General features: G+C 34.2%; 1 protein-coding gene across 3 annotated transcripts; it reads left to right on the forward strand.

Annotated features, from left to right (window-relative positions):
* The first annotated feature begins 245 nt into the window (after window positions 1–245).
* On the forward strand, window positions 246–16004 carry LOC140665012 (probable E3 ubiquitin-protein ligase makorin-1). Of its 3 annotated transcripts, none has more exons than XM_072890669.1 (7): window positions 246–1366; window positions 1577–1846; window positions 2044–2368; window positions 2833–3155; window positions 3238–3397; window positions 11898–12043; window positions 13469–16004. In XM_072890669.1, the coding sequence occupies exons 1-7, from the start codon at window positions 1359–1361 to the stop codon at window positions 13554–13556; spliced, it is 1320 nt and encodes a 439-aa protein (XP_072746770.1). In that variant the 5' UTR covers window positions 246–1358; the 3' UTR covers window positions 13557–16004. The 3 variants fall into 3 exon arrangements, with proteins under 3 accessions (XP_072746770.1, XP_072746769.1, XP_072746771.1); XM_072890668.1 differs by having other exon boundaries at window positions 247–1258; XM_072890670.1 differs by lacking the exons at window positions 11898–12043; window positions 13469–16004 and adding an exon at window positions 3629–9172 and having other exon boundaries at window positions 267–1258.
* The last annotated feature ends 452 nt before the right edge of the window (window positions 16005–16456 follow it).

The following is a 16456-nucleotide window of genomic DNA, read 5'->3' on the forward strand; positions in this document are numbered from 1 at the left end:
ACTACACCTATTGTAAATCCGGCCTAAGATTTTCGAACGCACCCTTGGACGGATCTCGACCGGAATGTATTATACGAGTATATTTAACGGTATTTTTGTTGCAGAGATCAGTGGATTATTATTTTTATTTATTTATTTATTTTGTTATATCTTTGCAATTTCTTCAGAAACAGATGACGCAGTATCGCTACGTGACTTTGTCTAGTTTTAGCTTACTGTGGAATGATATACGCTCAGCGCGTATCAACAAACACAGCAACTCGGTCGAGTTCAATGACCGCGCATAAAATATCAAGTATTCGCGTGTAAATCTCCCATGTGAGTATCGTGCGCATCTCATATCACTCTGACACTCTGTTTTAGAATTGCTCAAGTTACAAAGGTGCGATAAAAAAAAGATTACGATTAACGAAATTACAGCTTAGAAAAACCGATACATATTTATATCGCGCGTCAAAAAAATTATATTAGAGACAAATAATTATATTAGAGGCTGGCCTATTCTGTCCGCTTTTAATGAAGGCTCATTAATTTATAATTATTAATAACCATCATCACGTGGAAGATCGAGAACGTTTCTGAGAGGAAAATTTCGCGGTGAAGGAAGATAAAAAGCAATGAATAAATGGAAATTAAAAAAAGAGTAAAGGTACACATGGAGTAACGCAAAGGGGAACGTCGCGGCGATTCAATAAAATCAGACGATAGAGAAGAGGTGGAAATATCGTGTTCGGCGATAATCGCGAACGGTTATAAATTCATACTGGAACCCTGCAACACGAGACACGAGCCACACGGGTGCAAAGTGGTGCGGTCACAAAAGCGACACGTTACACGAGTTGAAGAGAGCGAGCAGATAAGAAGGACGGATAGACTGATAGACACATACGCGCGCGCGCGCGCGCGCGCGTGAACTCGTGCTCGTGTATGACATATACATCGCGCATCTCCTCGAGGTGCGTTTAATGCGCGGCGCGACTGAAGCGTGTCCTCTCTTTCTCGCGCCAGGGGTGTGTGTTTTGTGCGGTTTGGGTACGTAACGTTTTCCGGCTTATCCGTAAAAGAGTCGCTGCCGTCATCTGAAAGCTGGAACGGCCCTCTGGAAAAGTACATTTCTCTCTCTCTCGCTCTCCCTACGGCGAACGCTCGCACGACCCATCATCCGAGGAACGACGCGTCGTCGATCATCATCGCGACCGTTACGACGGAGGAGGAGCGAGAAAATGGCCGACAATTGGACGCAGAGTGTTGTTTGCCGGTAAGAAGTTGTGCCAGACGTTACGCGTCACGAGTACCGGTAGCGAGATATTGCGCGAAAGGCGTTATCTTGTGTATGATCGAGCTTCACGTAGATAGAGATGGAGAGGTTAGCAATAAGCACATTGTAGAGTCGTAGCGATGTTCGGTGGATGAATATATAAATATACAATAATATAAATATTGACACTTGACGAATATGTCCATCTGTATATCGTTACGAGTCTCCTGACGATTTCAAGCACAACCAAACATGCTGTCATTTATAGATACACACTCCTTTCCCTATTGCTATAATAATTCACATTTTCAATTTTAGATACTTCAAGAATGGTACTTGTCGAGAGGGGAACAACTGTCGATATCGGCATGTACAAGCGACTAGAAACGATGCAAATGTCAATGAGACAGTGACAACTCTAACTAATAGTCCTGGCTATATTGTCACGTGTCGCTTCTTCAAACAAGGCATATGTAAATTTGGCAATCAATGCCGTTTTCGCCATACTACGGATAGCGATGTTACACAAACTAACGCGATAGAAAATTCTGCCTCGGATCAGCATACAGCAAACTCTTCGAAAAATAAGTAAGTTTAAATACAGCATTGTATATGTATTACGACACATTAATCCTTATTACAATAATTATGATACTTTAATAGATTTTGTAATAATTATATAATACATTTGTTTGTAGTATATATATATACTTTTGATTATAATATATATTTTTTACATTTTTTTCAACTAGATTGTATTTACGATATTTGTTTATTTATTATAGAAAAACTGATAAACGTACTGCTGAAGATTGGGTAAAAGCGCCCGAGTTTGTACCTACAGCTGTATCTCCGATCGCTGGATCATCTTCTACAGACGGAACATCTGCTTCGGGAACGAGTACATCAAAGCTAGTCTCGTATGCGCAAGCTGTTAATCCATCTGGTCAAGCCTCAAATCTTTCTTTAGAATCTTTGTGTCCATATTCAGAAGCAACTGGAATTTGTAGAAATATAAATTGCACATATCTTCACGGTGACATTTGCGAATTATGCAGCCGTGCAGCCCTTCATCCACACAGTGAAGAATTGAGGAAGAAACATACAAATGTAAGTCATAATTGTTGTTTCCATATTAAATTTATCTAAATTTATTTAAATTATATTATACATTTCTAAGCTAGGAAGTAAAAATTAGAAACAACTTAAATTATTATTGAATTTTTTATTTTGTTTCAAGCCTGTAATACAATATTTCTTAATGAAATTGAGAAACGATCCATAATATCCATAATAGTTATGAAATGATTTTCTTATTTCAATTTTTTAATTCCATTTATAAAAATAAAGAAGTTGTCCTTTTGTTTCGCAGACCTTTTGCTTGGATATTTCAATTCCTTATAATGATATTTTCATTTCTAATAAATATGTCTCAACAAATTTTGACAAAAAAGGATTTTATTGCTGTTCTTAAGAATTTCTGAGAAAATAATTTATAATATTTTATATGGATTATACTATATATTGGATATTTTGAATTGTAAAGAAATTATAATTAATGTTTTGACACACAGGCATGTGTGAAGCAGCACGAAGCAGATATGGAATTATCTTTTGCCATCCAACGCAGCAAAGAGAAATCCTGTGGAGTTTGTTTTGAAACAATAATGGAGAAGTCATCGCGAGAACAGAGGTTCGGTATATTGCCGAATTGTAATCACTGCTTCTGTCTAACTTGCATCAGAAAGTGGCGTCAAGCTAAACAGTTCGACAATAAAATCATAAGAGCATGTCCGGAATGTCGTATCCCGTCAGATTTTGTTTGCCCTAGTATGTATTGGGTAGACACAAAAGAAGAAAAGGAAAAGTTGATAAGAGATTATAAGGGCGCCTTAAGGTAAAGAGTGATCACGATCGATCGTAATCTGCTTCTATCTCAGTTGTTAGTGTTCTCTAACATTTTGTTATTTTTCTTGTAGTACCAAAGATTGCAAGTACTTCAACAAGGGTCGTGGCAAATGTCCGTTTGGCAATAAATGTTTCTATCTTCACGCACTTCCCGATGGAACTAAGAAAGATGTGGGCCCACCGGTTCGACAGAGGCGCAATACTGCCGATGCAGATATTGACATCTTGCACGTAAGTGTGGCTATCTTATTGTTTGCAAAAATATATTTTGATCGCATTCGATCGTGTCGCATTTAAAAACGCCGACAAATGCGCTTTTCATGTTGTAAAATGTGGGAGCAAGCGATATAATACTCTTTTTGAATCAAATGGTCGAGCTACATCCATGTACTTGATACCATATACTTTATATTGCATTCTGATATGAGTAGACGTGACAACACGGCTTTGCACTATTTACAGCAACTGATCTTATGGGATTTCCTCGATGAAAGGGACGATCGTTGGATGTATCTCGATTTAGAAGATATTCCTTTCTTCTCAGATTCCGACGATTCTGATTGGTCCGATTATGAGCTGTCGTTCGATTAGACAAGTAACTATTCGGTCGATGCGAAACTGCCTTGATATCGCTGTTATCATTGCTATTCTGTTGCTACATCGGTACCCACTTCCTTTACCATTTACGCGCGGCTTTAGTAATTAAGAAAATTATTAGATAATTAGCAAATAATTTAAATGAGAGAATATATAATTCGAAGACGTTCTAGCGCTATGTAGAAGAAAAAAGAGAAAAAAAGAAAAAATGTGCGCACTTTCCTAAAATGATAATTTATATATAAGGAATGCATAGTCGCGATGTTAAATAGTTGAAATATTTCTTCTGTTTTATTTATTAGATAATATTCATAAATTTTTATTCCTATGTAAATCAAAAGTGATGGTAATAGTTATTAAAAGTTATTAAAATCTAATATCTACTTGCTGTAATAAAAGAATAAGTGAAGATTTTAATAGAATAAGTATAAAATAATAGTTTCATAACTATTCATTTGTAACTAAAATAACTATTACCCCTTGCGCCCTTCTCCTTTAATTCTTTTATATAGAAATAATCTCTCTTAGACATTATACATGAAAGAAATATTTCAATTATTTTAATGGCGATTTTACAACTTGTCTATGGACAATTACGAGATCAACAATTTCGCGGTGCATAGTCGAATATAAAAAAAAAAATAAAATAAAAGGGAAATGAACGGATACTAGTGAAGATTTCACTGGATGTTCACTTTGGAATCATCTTCTTTGTGTGTCTTGACCAATGCTCTACTAACTGATGATTATTCTAGCAACTATTATTAATTCAGTGGTCCAAATTTCATCAATGAATAGACTATATATCGGTGTCTTTCCGATTTCCTACTTCTTGTAGAGTAATATTGTTGGTTTCTTTTTCTATACTCGCGCGCGCGCGCGCGCGATACTAATTATTATTGTTAAAATATTCCATAAATGCATGATCTGAAACACAATAAATACACATTAAATCGAATCATAGAATAAGCGAGTCAATAAATAACCGGATTTTTAGTGATTGTGCTCATATCGAATGCCCTCGTATAAAATTGCCTGCTTTTGATTAGTAAGATATATGATCAGAAGTATATGGTCAGGTGTGTCTCAAAATAGCCGAAAAGTAGTTTAATTCTAGTTTTTTTTCGATTAAGGCTTCTCTTTGGTTAATGTGAGTTAGAGATTAGATTAGATTTACTCTGTTGTAATTTCAATAAACATTCATCATATTTATAATGATGCTACATTATAATATGTACTTAATCAATATGTAAAAATTTCTGAAAACGTGCTAACACTGAATTTAAACAATACTTTGAGAAATGCAAATTACTAGTATTTGATTTTACTGAATTTTATTTGAATTTATAACATTATATATTCATATAGAAAGCATGGTTCTCGTATTGCAATATAATCTCGCGTTTAAGACAAAAGATAAATTCTGTTGTTTCGTATCTATAAATATAATTCTGATATAGCCGATGGTATCATCCAAATATGCATTCAATAATATTTTAATAATATTACATTCAATAATAATAATTTTTTTTTATAGTCGCAACTATTACAAACTAATATTGCAATCACACAGAACATTCTATTTAATTATTACTCGTCGAAGGCTCAGCACTACTACTATTCGCATGTAAAATAGGAAAACTGGACAACGATTTATTACTTATGTGTGATCAGTGTGCATTGTTAGTTCAATTTATCAATAGTTCATATCGAAGGTACGATCTACAAAAAATCGTCCTACCTCTTGCTATGGCTCCGCGAATTTTTAATACATTTCTTTAAATTATTACAATTGTATAGCGTTATACTCGTGAATAATAGATATTCCTCTAAGACCTTTGAGAGCAAGTGTGTAAAGTGAATGTGATAAACATGTGTGGTATGCAAGCGTATCAGTGTGCGATATTTGTGTGTGTGTGTGTGTGTGTGTGTGTGTGTGCGCGCGAATGAAAGTACGAATATAAAAATATTTGCGAGAAAGAGACGGGCTATTGTTAGGATACCTATATGAAATAACAAATGTATTAAAGAGATCGCTTTCGTGAAGTACGCGTTTGTAGATTCAAGATTTAAGAAGACAATTAGGGAAATACGCATGACGGAGTTGGACCCACGACATAGAGTTATGCTGGGAGAAAATATCATCGTCGCGCGGTCGTTTTTACATTTTATCAATTTACTAATAATAGCATATTCTGACAGCCGTTTTTTCAAAATAAAATCATAATTGCGCTTTGAGGGGCATAGATTTCTCTTGCATGAAACGGCTAAACTTGTCGAAATGGTATGTATGAAGAAAAAAAAAAAAATACACAAAAATACGATTCACTTTTTTAGCATTGAATATATTTTCTGAGATATTATTTTATAATTTGTATTATATAATCTTTCGGCAATGTGTTTATGACGAATAATATCGTGTTCTAAACAGTTCCTGTGCCCGCACTTACAGTCCGATTCATATATCACCTTAAGGAGAAATGACCAGTTTTTACAGCAGCGCCAGTACTGCCTTTCAAAAGCTATGTGATTATAGAGTAATATATCGTTCATCATATAAGTCAGTTTCTTAATCCGTCTCAATAAACCAATTTATCGGATCGAACTTTCGCTATGCTGAATATCGTTTATATTTTCCATAGAATTTCTATGCTGTTAATTTTATCAATAATTGTTAGTGTGAAAAACGCTTATATTGTTATCGGTAATGTTTATATAGAGCTTTCTATATGATATACGCTGTGCGTTTCGAACGACTATTTTTGGAGCTACTTTCTTTAAACAATCGTCAACTTCCCGATGTGAAGAAAATAAAAATATATAAACGCTTTTCGAGCGACTTTGGATTCTGATAGTGGAATTTACAATTTACATCATTAAATTAATCCTTAACTGAGGATGATTTGAATTTGATTTTGAGAATGAATAGAAACTTTATGAGCGACATTTATCATCGACATGCTCAGTATCGTTACGTATTGTAGGTAGAAAGTTAAATTAACTGCGTTGATCGTTGCATGAATTTGTTGTCACTGCCATTTTTTTTATCTATCTCGAAATAAGCGTACCATTTATTGCATTGTCATGTTCTAAATGCGTGCAATGCGAAAGGAGATATGTAAAATAAGGAATTGATGTTTATAAAATCATTCAACGGAATTCAATGCGGTTTATTTTAACTTTGGCGATATATTTTAAAGTTAACTTTGAAATTTACTCTCCCCCCCCCCCTCTCTCTCTATCTCTTTCTCTCTCTCTCTCTCTCTCTCTCTCTCTCTCTCTCTCTCTCTCTTTCTCTCTCGCATACATATAACAAGTCCAAAGTCCAATATTCTATGTGATTTTTGTTGTAATAATCCGCACAATATAAAGAAGAACCGAATTATTGTTTCATCTGAATTATTGACGAGTAGTGAATAGTAAAATAATATTTTTAATATTTCAATCCAATTCTTAGAATGGTTTTGTTTAACTAGTTTAGAAATCGTAGAATTTATAAAAACAACCGCGTGCATCATATGTTTTTGCGTACAAAATTCAATTGCCAAAATTCTCTCACAAGAGTATGCATTAATGTCAATTAATCATACTAAATGTATGTACCTGCATTAAAAATTATATTGCTGAATATTATTTTTTCCCAAACTGAATATACTTCACAGATTGCGATGTTATTCATCATTTATATTATATAAATGAGATTGTGAACATCTCGAATAATCCTTTTTCTTTCTTTTTTTCTTTAGCTTATATAATGTGTGTGAGAGATTCTCTTTAGAATAGTATTATATCGAGTATATTATTTTATTTTTATTTTATTTTCAAGTATATTATATATATATATATTTATTTTTTATTATGAATGTTAAACGAATGATTTGTCGTGTGTTGAAAATGCTCGAAGAGTTTTTGCGAAATAGAAAAAAAAAAGTTGTATAACGTATAAATTTTAGAGTGGGTAATTCTTGTTGATATATATTTTTCAAAAATTTCTGTACGTAATTAATTCTTATATTTTTGTAATTTCATGTCGCAAATCTGCTTACATTACAATAAAGGCTCCGAAAACGGATCGACGTAATATTGAAATGAAAATCTTATTTGCTAAGTAGATAAATCTACCATAACAATTACATAACAGTTAATTGATGCGAAAAACATTTTTGTGTCACAGCTTATCTCTTACATCTTTAATAGATGGTTTTTAATAGCAATAAATATACATAGATTAAGATAACTGTATTTTCACTTCAAATTGCGAACAAATGTATCTGCATTATTTATTATTTATCCTTTTTATATAAAAAATAATTGCAATCAATTATATTAATAAGAAATAACAAAAGCTATTTCTTTTTTTCATTTTTTCTTAATTTTTCTCATTTTATATTTTTCTCTAAATTGTTGTAAAACTATTGTCACCTATCGCGTTTGCTTTGTATCGCGGCGCGTTGCAGGCAAAATATACTTACAGTCCAAATGTGTTCAGTAGTTTTTCGATAATATCTAGTTAAAAGAAGCACATATTCGTAGAAACTTCTTTGAAGATATCAAGTATATAAACACAAGCACTTCGATTAAGCACAAAGTATACGATTGCGATCAGTATCGTTACGCTTACAAAAGATCTATCATAGCGGATCGTAAATGATAAATGTGTCGTTGATAAAATACATATGCTTACTCGTGATAGATGTAAAAGTAATTGTTTCTTATATCGGGAATACTACAAGTTTGGCGGAAAAGGAGATACATTTTTATATAGTGAGATGTTAATTGAGTACTTTGCATATTGCAATAGAAGATTTTCAGCGTGCTTTTCGCATATCGGAAAATACGTGAAAACATGTTATTGATAAAAAAAATGCAAGAAACATTCATTGCCCACTTGATATTTAAATCGATGATTTAAACGTTATATAAACTCCCCCTTTCTCTCTTATCGAGGGTCCGCCGTCAATTTCGTGTGTCCCTTCACTTCTAACGAAATATACGAAATAAGATTATTATTAACAATAAAAAGTTTATATAACATTGTTAGAAATCATATATAATCCGTTTGTTTCGCATATAAATTGGATCGATCTCTGACATGCTTTCCGATACTTCTTTCACTGTAATTCAATACAAATCGTCCAAGTGTCAGCAACTGTATCGTTGTTATATCGTCGTTGTATAATTGATGAGCTTGTCTGGTTAATGTATAAATAAGAGAAAGATAATATAGTCATTGCCCATTTGTTTTAAACGGTAGAAGAAATTAATAATCGTCATCAGTGGATTGTATATTCATAGAGCCCGATGGCGAGAATAAGCGATCCTATCTTTAATTTCATTTCTTACGATGATATATTTTTGTTATTGGATATGTAGATTAATAAAATCTCGAACAGTAAGTCTGAAAGAAAACAGGGGTAAGATGTTTTATATCCTTCTTCTATTGTCCTTTTAATTCCCCATAGCGGCTACTGCAGTTAACTTTTCGAAAAAAATTATTTTAAGATATACATACATGCATTATGTCTTTATATTTTACATTTATTCTACTCTATGATTATATATATATATATATATATATATATATATATATATAGCGATTTTAATAAAATTTGCTACATTTCTTATAAATAAACAAGGATTTATATAGATTTGCTTGCTTCTATCTCGCAAATTAATGAGAATCGTGATTATTCTATGACATCGACAAAATATATGAGCTTACACTTTTATTTAAAAAATCTTTCATATTTTTAACAAAATATTACGTTTCTTTATCGCGTGTGTCATTAATTTGATGATTACTAGCCATGATTTTTTTATCTTATCGACAAATATAAATCTCGGAACATTTAGTTTAAAATATGATCACAGATGGCGACTGTGGTATTTATACACACATTTTCGCGCCTTATTTATTTCTCAGATCATTTATATCGAAACGACTGTGCTTGCAAGCGTTGTAAAATAGATTAATCCAATATCGATCCAACAGAATTACATTTTTATGTGAAAATAGTAAATTCATCAGTAATTGGAATTTCAGGATTACATATTTAAAGACGTACGGGGAAAAATAGATGATGTTTATGTGTTTAAAAATTTAGACATTACACTCAGAGATAATATCAAAAATAATTCTTTCAAGTATAAATAAAAAGTATCATAGTTTATATTTATATATATGTATATATGTATACATGCAAAACAGAGCGATAAAAATAACACACCACACGTAAAGCGGATACGACAAACATGGGGAAGAGATTTTTCTCACGAGGCAGTAGAACGAAAAGGTAGAATGCGTGAGTATTTTCTCTTGTTTGGTATCGACAATACTTTGAATTATATGTTTTCTATGCAGCGCAAACAGTTTTAAAGTGTTTAGCGCATAAATATTTTTATCAAAATACTGCTTGACAAGTAAACACATTAAAGCAACAAATTTTTTTCCATTTGTCTTTATTACGTAAAATATATAAATTCTTTCCGTTTTATTATTCGTAAGTTTTTATCGATGACAAATTCAATGCTAATAAACGTTGATTAATTGTAAAAGTGCAATGTATAGTTTTGCATATACACATGAAATAACTCTTTTTAACTTTATTTCACCATTTTAGGAAAAATCATCATTTTAATCGAATATCGTATACAAGATATATAACTGAGTTTTCAATATATGGTCCATTCATTAGTTTTACATTTTTTAAAAGCTTTATCCAAGCTTGGTCCACATAAAATGATCCACATAGATTACTTGTGTTATATTACATACATACATATATATACATGCTGCTTTAATTACATACAACTAAATTAGAAATATCTGAATATTGTTATTTATTTATTTCGAATTATTAAATTAGAAATATCTGAAATATATTCTCGACATCTTTTTAGTAAAAATATTTAAACAATATATATCCCATATTATTGAACTATTTTTACTGAAAGAATATCGAGAAAATTTTCCAAATTTCGGTGAGGCATGTGTCAAGTGTTATAAATAAATAAATTAAAAATGAATCAAGTGTTCGAAATAAATTAGAAACATTGTTTATTTTCGCGTTTTGAATGGAAAATTGAAGGAAAACCGCGCGCGCGGAGGAAAAGTCGAGATTGACGGGGACAACACGGGCGAGACAACGAGGTGCATTTTTGCGGGACATCTGGAATCGGATTTGCCCAATTGGCGGAATTTCGCAGTACGGTGCGGTATAGCAACAATGTTTACGTCGCTCGATTGTGCGAGACGGCGCGACTTTGTCGTGTCGCGGGGATACGGGGCTTGGGTCAAGCTCTCGCGGATTCGCGACGGTTAACTAGAACAGGAAGTTAATCTCGACGAGCACGGCAAATTAGCATATAAATTCACCGAAATATACATATAGTCCAGCGATATACGCGGCTATCGCGGGATCGCTTTGAGTCGCAAGAACGCATGTGTCTCCTCTTTGTGGTTTTGATTCATTGTATTCTCTTTGTGTCTCGATGTTTGTACGAATGTTTGGACGAATGTTTGGACGAAGCATCAACGATACGTATTACATATTTCTGCAAAGTATGTCTGTCTGATCTCTCTAATTGTCACCACGGTCGCAAATATTTTATATTCGAATTGCACGCCATTTATACGTATAATCAGGATTTGTGGTTGTAACTCGCAATGCTCGTAAAATAAAATATTGTCAATTGTATTTATTTGACAAGAGAATATGTTTGCACGAAAAGCTCCGCAGATTAGCCCGCAATAAAACTCTGTTTCGAGATATTGGCAAGTTATTGTTGAATTATGTTCCGTTTCACGTATCTTTTTTAGAGATTTTACAGAATTTCAATTAAATTTGAAATAAATACAATGAAACGTATTACTAACTACAGTTACTATACAATATTGAACAATTAAATTGCGATCAATTCAATTCGTTTAAATTACTGAAATGTTATGTATTTATTGAAATCTATACAGCAGATGGTAGAATTGAACCAATTCAAAATCGAATATACAGATCAAATTTCATTGTTACGCTTATCTGTGGTATTGTTCGTCGTATATACGCACAGAAATTTTGTAAAAAGCTATTTGCGCATTAATATCACTCGTCTCAATTTAGCGTTCGAAATGTCGTTGCAGCGCGTGTTATGGCTCTTGATGTTCTGGACGGTGGTTGTCCTGGAGTTCTTGCGGTACGCGTGGATTCGCATGACCGGATTATTTATCTACGGTTCCCAAGAGCGACGTGCGACGACAACGGTCGACGAAGCTAATTACGAACGAAGGTAGGTTTTTGCGAGTTAGACTAGAAGTCTAATTAAATGCTCGCCCGTGTGTGTTTACGCTACTTTCAGAAACTGTGTGGACGGTGGTGAAAAAAATCACGCAACATGCACCGACATTACGGAAGGTGGTTGCTCGGATTCGCGTTCATACGAAATGCGTTTCGAGGTATAAGCTGGTAGCTTAAAGCGCGGTAAAATGTGCGGTGGTTAAATTTTCCGTGAAAACGTGGGGTGTCACAAGAATAACGAACGTAGGGAAAAGACGCACTGTCCTTGTACAATTTCGAAACCCGTTGTTTCTCTTACGCGTATGTGTGTTAAAGAATTACAGTGATTATTCTTAAAAGTAAATTTATAGTAAGCTAACTCCCGACTTCGTGTACAATTATATTTTTATGCGTGTTGCACTTTTGTTACATTAGCATGTCAAGTTATTGAGATTATAATTTTTTTCATATCGCCCAGAGTTCCTTTCCTTCCTCGAGACTTTAATCTCTCGGGTAAAATCAATTTAGATTAATTCGAATTTAATTTGGATAAATTACACGTTTAATTCACGATCGTTTAAAATATTTAAGAGGGCGGAATGTTTATTCTTTTCTCTCATAGAAGATCGCGAGCTCGAATTTCTGTAAAAATGCGGGAAGTAAATTCGGACAGTAGTGGGTTAATGGGAAAAATCTCAGACTCCGGACGTAAAGAAAACCGGGGTGGAAAAGGGACGGGGGATTAGGTCGAATAGAGCCAAGTAGAAAAGGGAAAGAGAAAAGGAAAACAGCAGGCGGGGAATATAAAATCGGTTTCTCTGTCGAGTCTATCCAGGATTTCTAAATTGCCTCTGTTTGTTTCGCAAGCAAAGAAGCGCTGCCGTGCATCAAAATGGTCGATTGGCACGCCGATAGCCGATGTCTAATACATCGAGGAATCCTCTCTCGGGTTGATCGTGACCCATCGACTCGATGTTGATTCACCGCGTTTTCGAGCTGAAAGCTCTTTCAGCTGATCGACGGAAAAGAGCAAAACAAAAAAAAAAGAACAGAATAAGGGATATTAGCGATAAAGAGTCGAAACAGCGCGACGCGATTGTGCTGACAAACGTTATCGCGTTCATCTGCGAGCTAGATAAATTATACTTATTGTTAGTATATCCACTTTTTAAAATAATTACTACGATTATGTAATAATGACATTTGATAAATAATACTATTAGTTTATGTTATGGAAATAGATGTTTCCGTTATATATATATATATATAGTAATATACACGCGAGAAATATGATAATTATTGAAACATTTATTTTAGTTTAATCGAGATATATTTTTAATACGACCATTTGTTTTTTATTTGTTATCGAAAATATAATATTGTCGAATTTATTGAGACATGTGATTATAATCGGTCATATTTTTCTCTGCAATTTCAGATTTCGGTCAAGAGCAAATACATTGCATAATAGACAACGTGCACATTCAAATGTCAATTCCCGTCACTTTCGCGACATATCGTCGTAAAGTTGCTGTTAACATGCGACGCGTTTTTCAATTACATGTTAAAAAAAAAAACTTTTACTTTTTGCTATCGTAAATAATGACGCATCTCGGGAATATCGAGAAGAAATGACGTGCGAGGAGATATATATATTGAAATGGTCGCATAATGAGTGTCAATATGTACGAACGGTAATACGTGATGTAAATATTTGCAATAACATACGAATCGCAATCGAACGATGCGACAATCGCCATCATGCGTCGCGAATAGTTAGCGTTTAGACGTGTATCGAAATCGCTCTATATTTTTCATAATTTCACCGTTAAAGAGAGAGTGAGAGATTCGCGGTTGAAAGTGAATGTCGCGTAAGAGGATCGATCGCGATACTGTACGCCGGGGATTATCGTAAGCTAGTCGCATATTTTTATAATGCTTGTAACAATATTTAAAAAAAAAAAAAAAATATCTCCCTCGCGAACGATGCGATGCAGAGTACAGTCAAAAGCTGTCTACTTTTCATCACATCGCGCGATATAGTATCAGGTAAATAAATTATAATATATTGTTCCGATCACACACATGCGTCTCAAGAGCTAATTTTATTTATTTTAAATAAATTGCGAATTTTTCGAGACTGGATGCGCATGAAGGGCGCGTCTTTCCTCAGTTTTCTTCTACATTAGTTTTCAATATCAATCCAATACAGAAAATTGAATGAGGGCGCACTTAGCGCGCATCGGTGCGCAATAAAGTGCATCCAACCGAAATTCGCTAAAAGATTTCCAAGTGAAGATGGCAAGGCGTATGTACAATGGATCGCAATCGAACGATACTTCATGCGATAGCCGCCATTTCGCGCCGCGAGTCCTCAGCGTCGAGACGTGGTGAAATTCGCTCCGTGGTGCATTCAGCGCTCGCGGTTCTATCAACGACGAACGACGAGTAAGTCGCGACTCGCGGTTGAAAGCGGATGTCACTGGAGGATCGATCGCGGTAGCGTACGCCGGATTATCGTAAACTAGTCGGATATTTTTAATAAATTTGCAATAATATTTGAAAATCTCTGTGAAACGATGCGATGCAGAGTACAGCCTAAGCTGTCTATTTCGCATTGCATCGCGCAACAGCGGTAAGTAATCAATTATGATAAATATATATTGTTTCGATCATGCGTCTCACGTAAAAGCGAATTCGAGATTGGATACGCACCAAGAGCGCATCATGCAAGCGCGTCTTTTCTCAATTTTCAGTATATATATATATATATATATATATATATATATATATTAATCGCAAATATAGAAAACTGAAAGAGAGCGCACCAAGTGCATCCAACTTAATCCCTCAAAAAATTTTCGAATGAAGATGACGTTATACATAGATCGCAATCGAACGAAACTTAACACGCGACAGCTCGCCATTTCGCACCGCGAGTCGTTAGCGTCGAGACGTATGTACTTGTCAATCCGCGTATTTTTCCGTGATTTTATCGGTAAATAGTGACTTGTGGCGAATGTCGGCAGGAATGTCGATCGCGATACCGTGCGCCAGATTATCGTAAATCGTAAGTGATACATTTCAATTTTGCAACGCAATACATATTTGAAAATCTCCGTCGAAAACGATCACAGAGGATCACAGAGAACAATCAAGGCCGCGACATCTATTTCACATCGAAGTAAAGATGGTGACTCATCGCATGTATACCGCAATCGAACGATATTTCACGCGATAGCCACTATTTCGCGAGACGTAACCGGTATCACCCCCCCCCCCCCCGTACGTTTTCTTCGATCATTTTATCTCGTGAATCGCGAGTGAAGACGAATTTCGCTGAACGCAACATCGTGTTTCCGTATTATTGTATTATAATTAATCGCGTGTGTTTAATATTTGTTAACAATGTTCTCTGTGATCCTCGATGATCCGCGGGTGAAGATGATTTTTAAGACACCATTACGTTAAGGTTAATTCACCTAATAATTTCCTGACAGTAATTCTTTAGTATCGTTAGCATCGTTAAGAATATTTGTAGCCAGTATTCTTTTTGTTATTTAACACATTTATAAGACAAAAGATCTAAACTATATAAATAACGGAAAAAGGATCTTAATCTATAATTAACGCAAAACATTTTTAATTTCGACAAATGAAAAAAAGGTTTCTTTTTTTTTAAATTGCAAAGTAGAGTAAACAAAATATATATTGTAATGTTCTAAATAATAATATTTATAAAATAAGTATATGTATTTCCTTTAAATGATTCGCACGATTTACGAATCTTCTGTTCTGATTTATTATTTTCATATTAATTACCAAAGTGAAATATTATAAATTAATAGTGAAAATAATTTTGACCGATTTATTTCAAGATTTGTTTTTGCGACAAATGCTTTAATGCTTGGGCATGTGTACACGATGTTTAAGATTGTCAAAGATTAATATAACGCTTATTATATATTAATGAATACCTGATGAATCTATTATTTTTTCCACTCTCTCGTTGCATGTAGAACGATAATCATAATGGACGAAGGAAGTTTTGATATCACGAGTAGACACGCAACAGCGTGAAGCTACGAAAAGTTACCAATATATCGAGACGTAAAGAATTTCGGCATTATATAATAACACCTGTCATATAATTAGCAGCGCATCTTTAATGTCGGTAATATTTGATGCGATTTTTTCGAATTGTGCCGACTAGTATTATGGGAATGGAAAGTACTTACATATTATCGTGCGCCATGTTTTGATATGGGTAGGTATCTCGCTAAAGCGCACATACCTACGCACAATCTGTAATACACGTCGTACTCTGTTGCGTGTTTTCGATCGAGTACTTACGACTCACGATACTTACTGTCGTATCCCCTCCCTTACTCCAAGGCCGGGCGGCTGGCACGTAAGCACGTCTGTC

The sequence above is a fragment of the Anoplolepis gracilipes genome, chromosome 4, assembly GCF_047496725.1.
Source record: "Anoplolepis gracilipes chromosome 4, ASM4749672v1, whole genome shotgun sequence".
Lineage (NCBI taxonomy): Eukaryota > Metazoa > Arthropoda > Insecta > Hymenoptera > Formicidae > Anoplolepis > Anoplolepis gracilipes.

Bases quoted from the DNA above. Each gene is read 5' to 3' on its own strand.
- LOC140665012 (XM_072890668.1), top strand. From the start codon at position 1,224: ATGGCCGACAATTGGACGCAGAGTGTTGTTTGCCG. The intron at 1,259-1,576 runs GTAAGAAGTTGT...TTTCAATTTTAG, and splicing joins ACGCAGAGTGTTGTTTGCCG to ATACTTCAAGAATGGTACTT. The intron at 2,369-2,832 runs GTAAGTCATAAT...TTTGACACACAG, and splicing joins TGAGGAAGAAACATACAAAT to GCATGTGTGAAGCAGCACGA.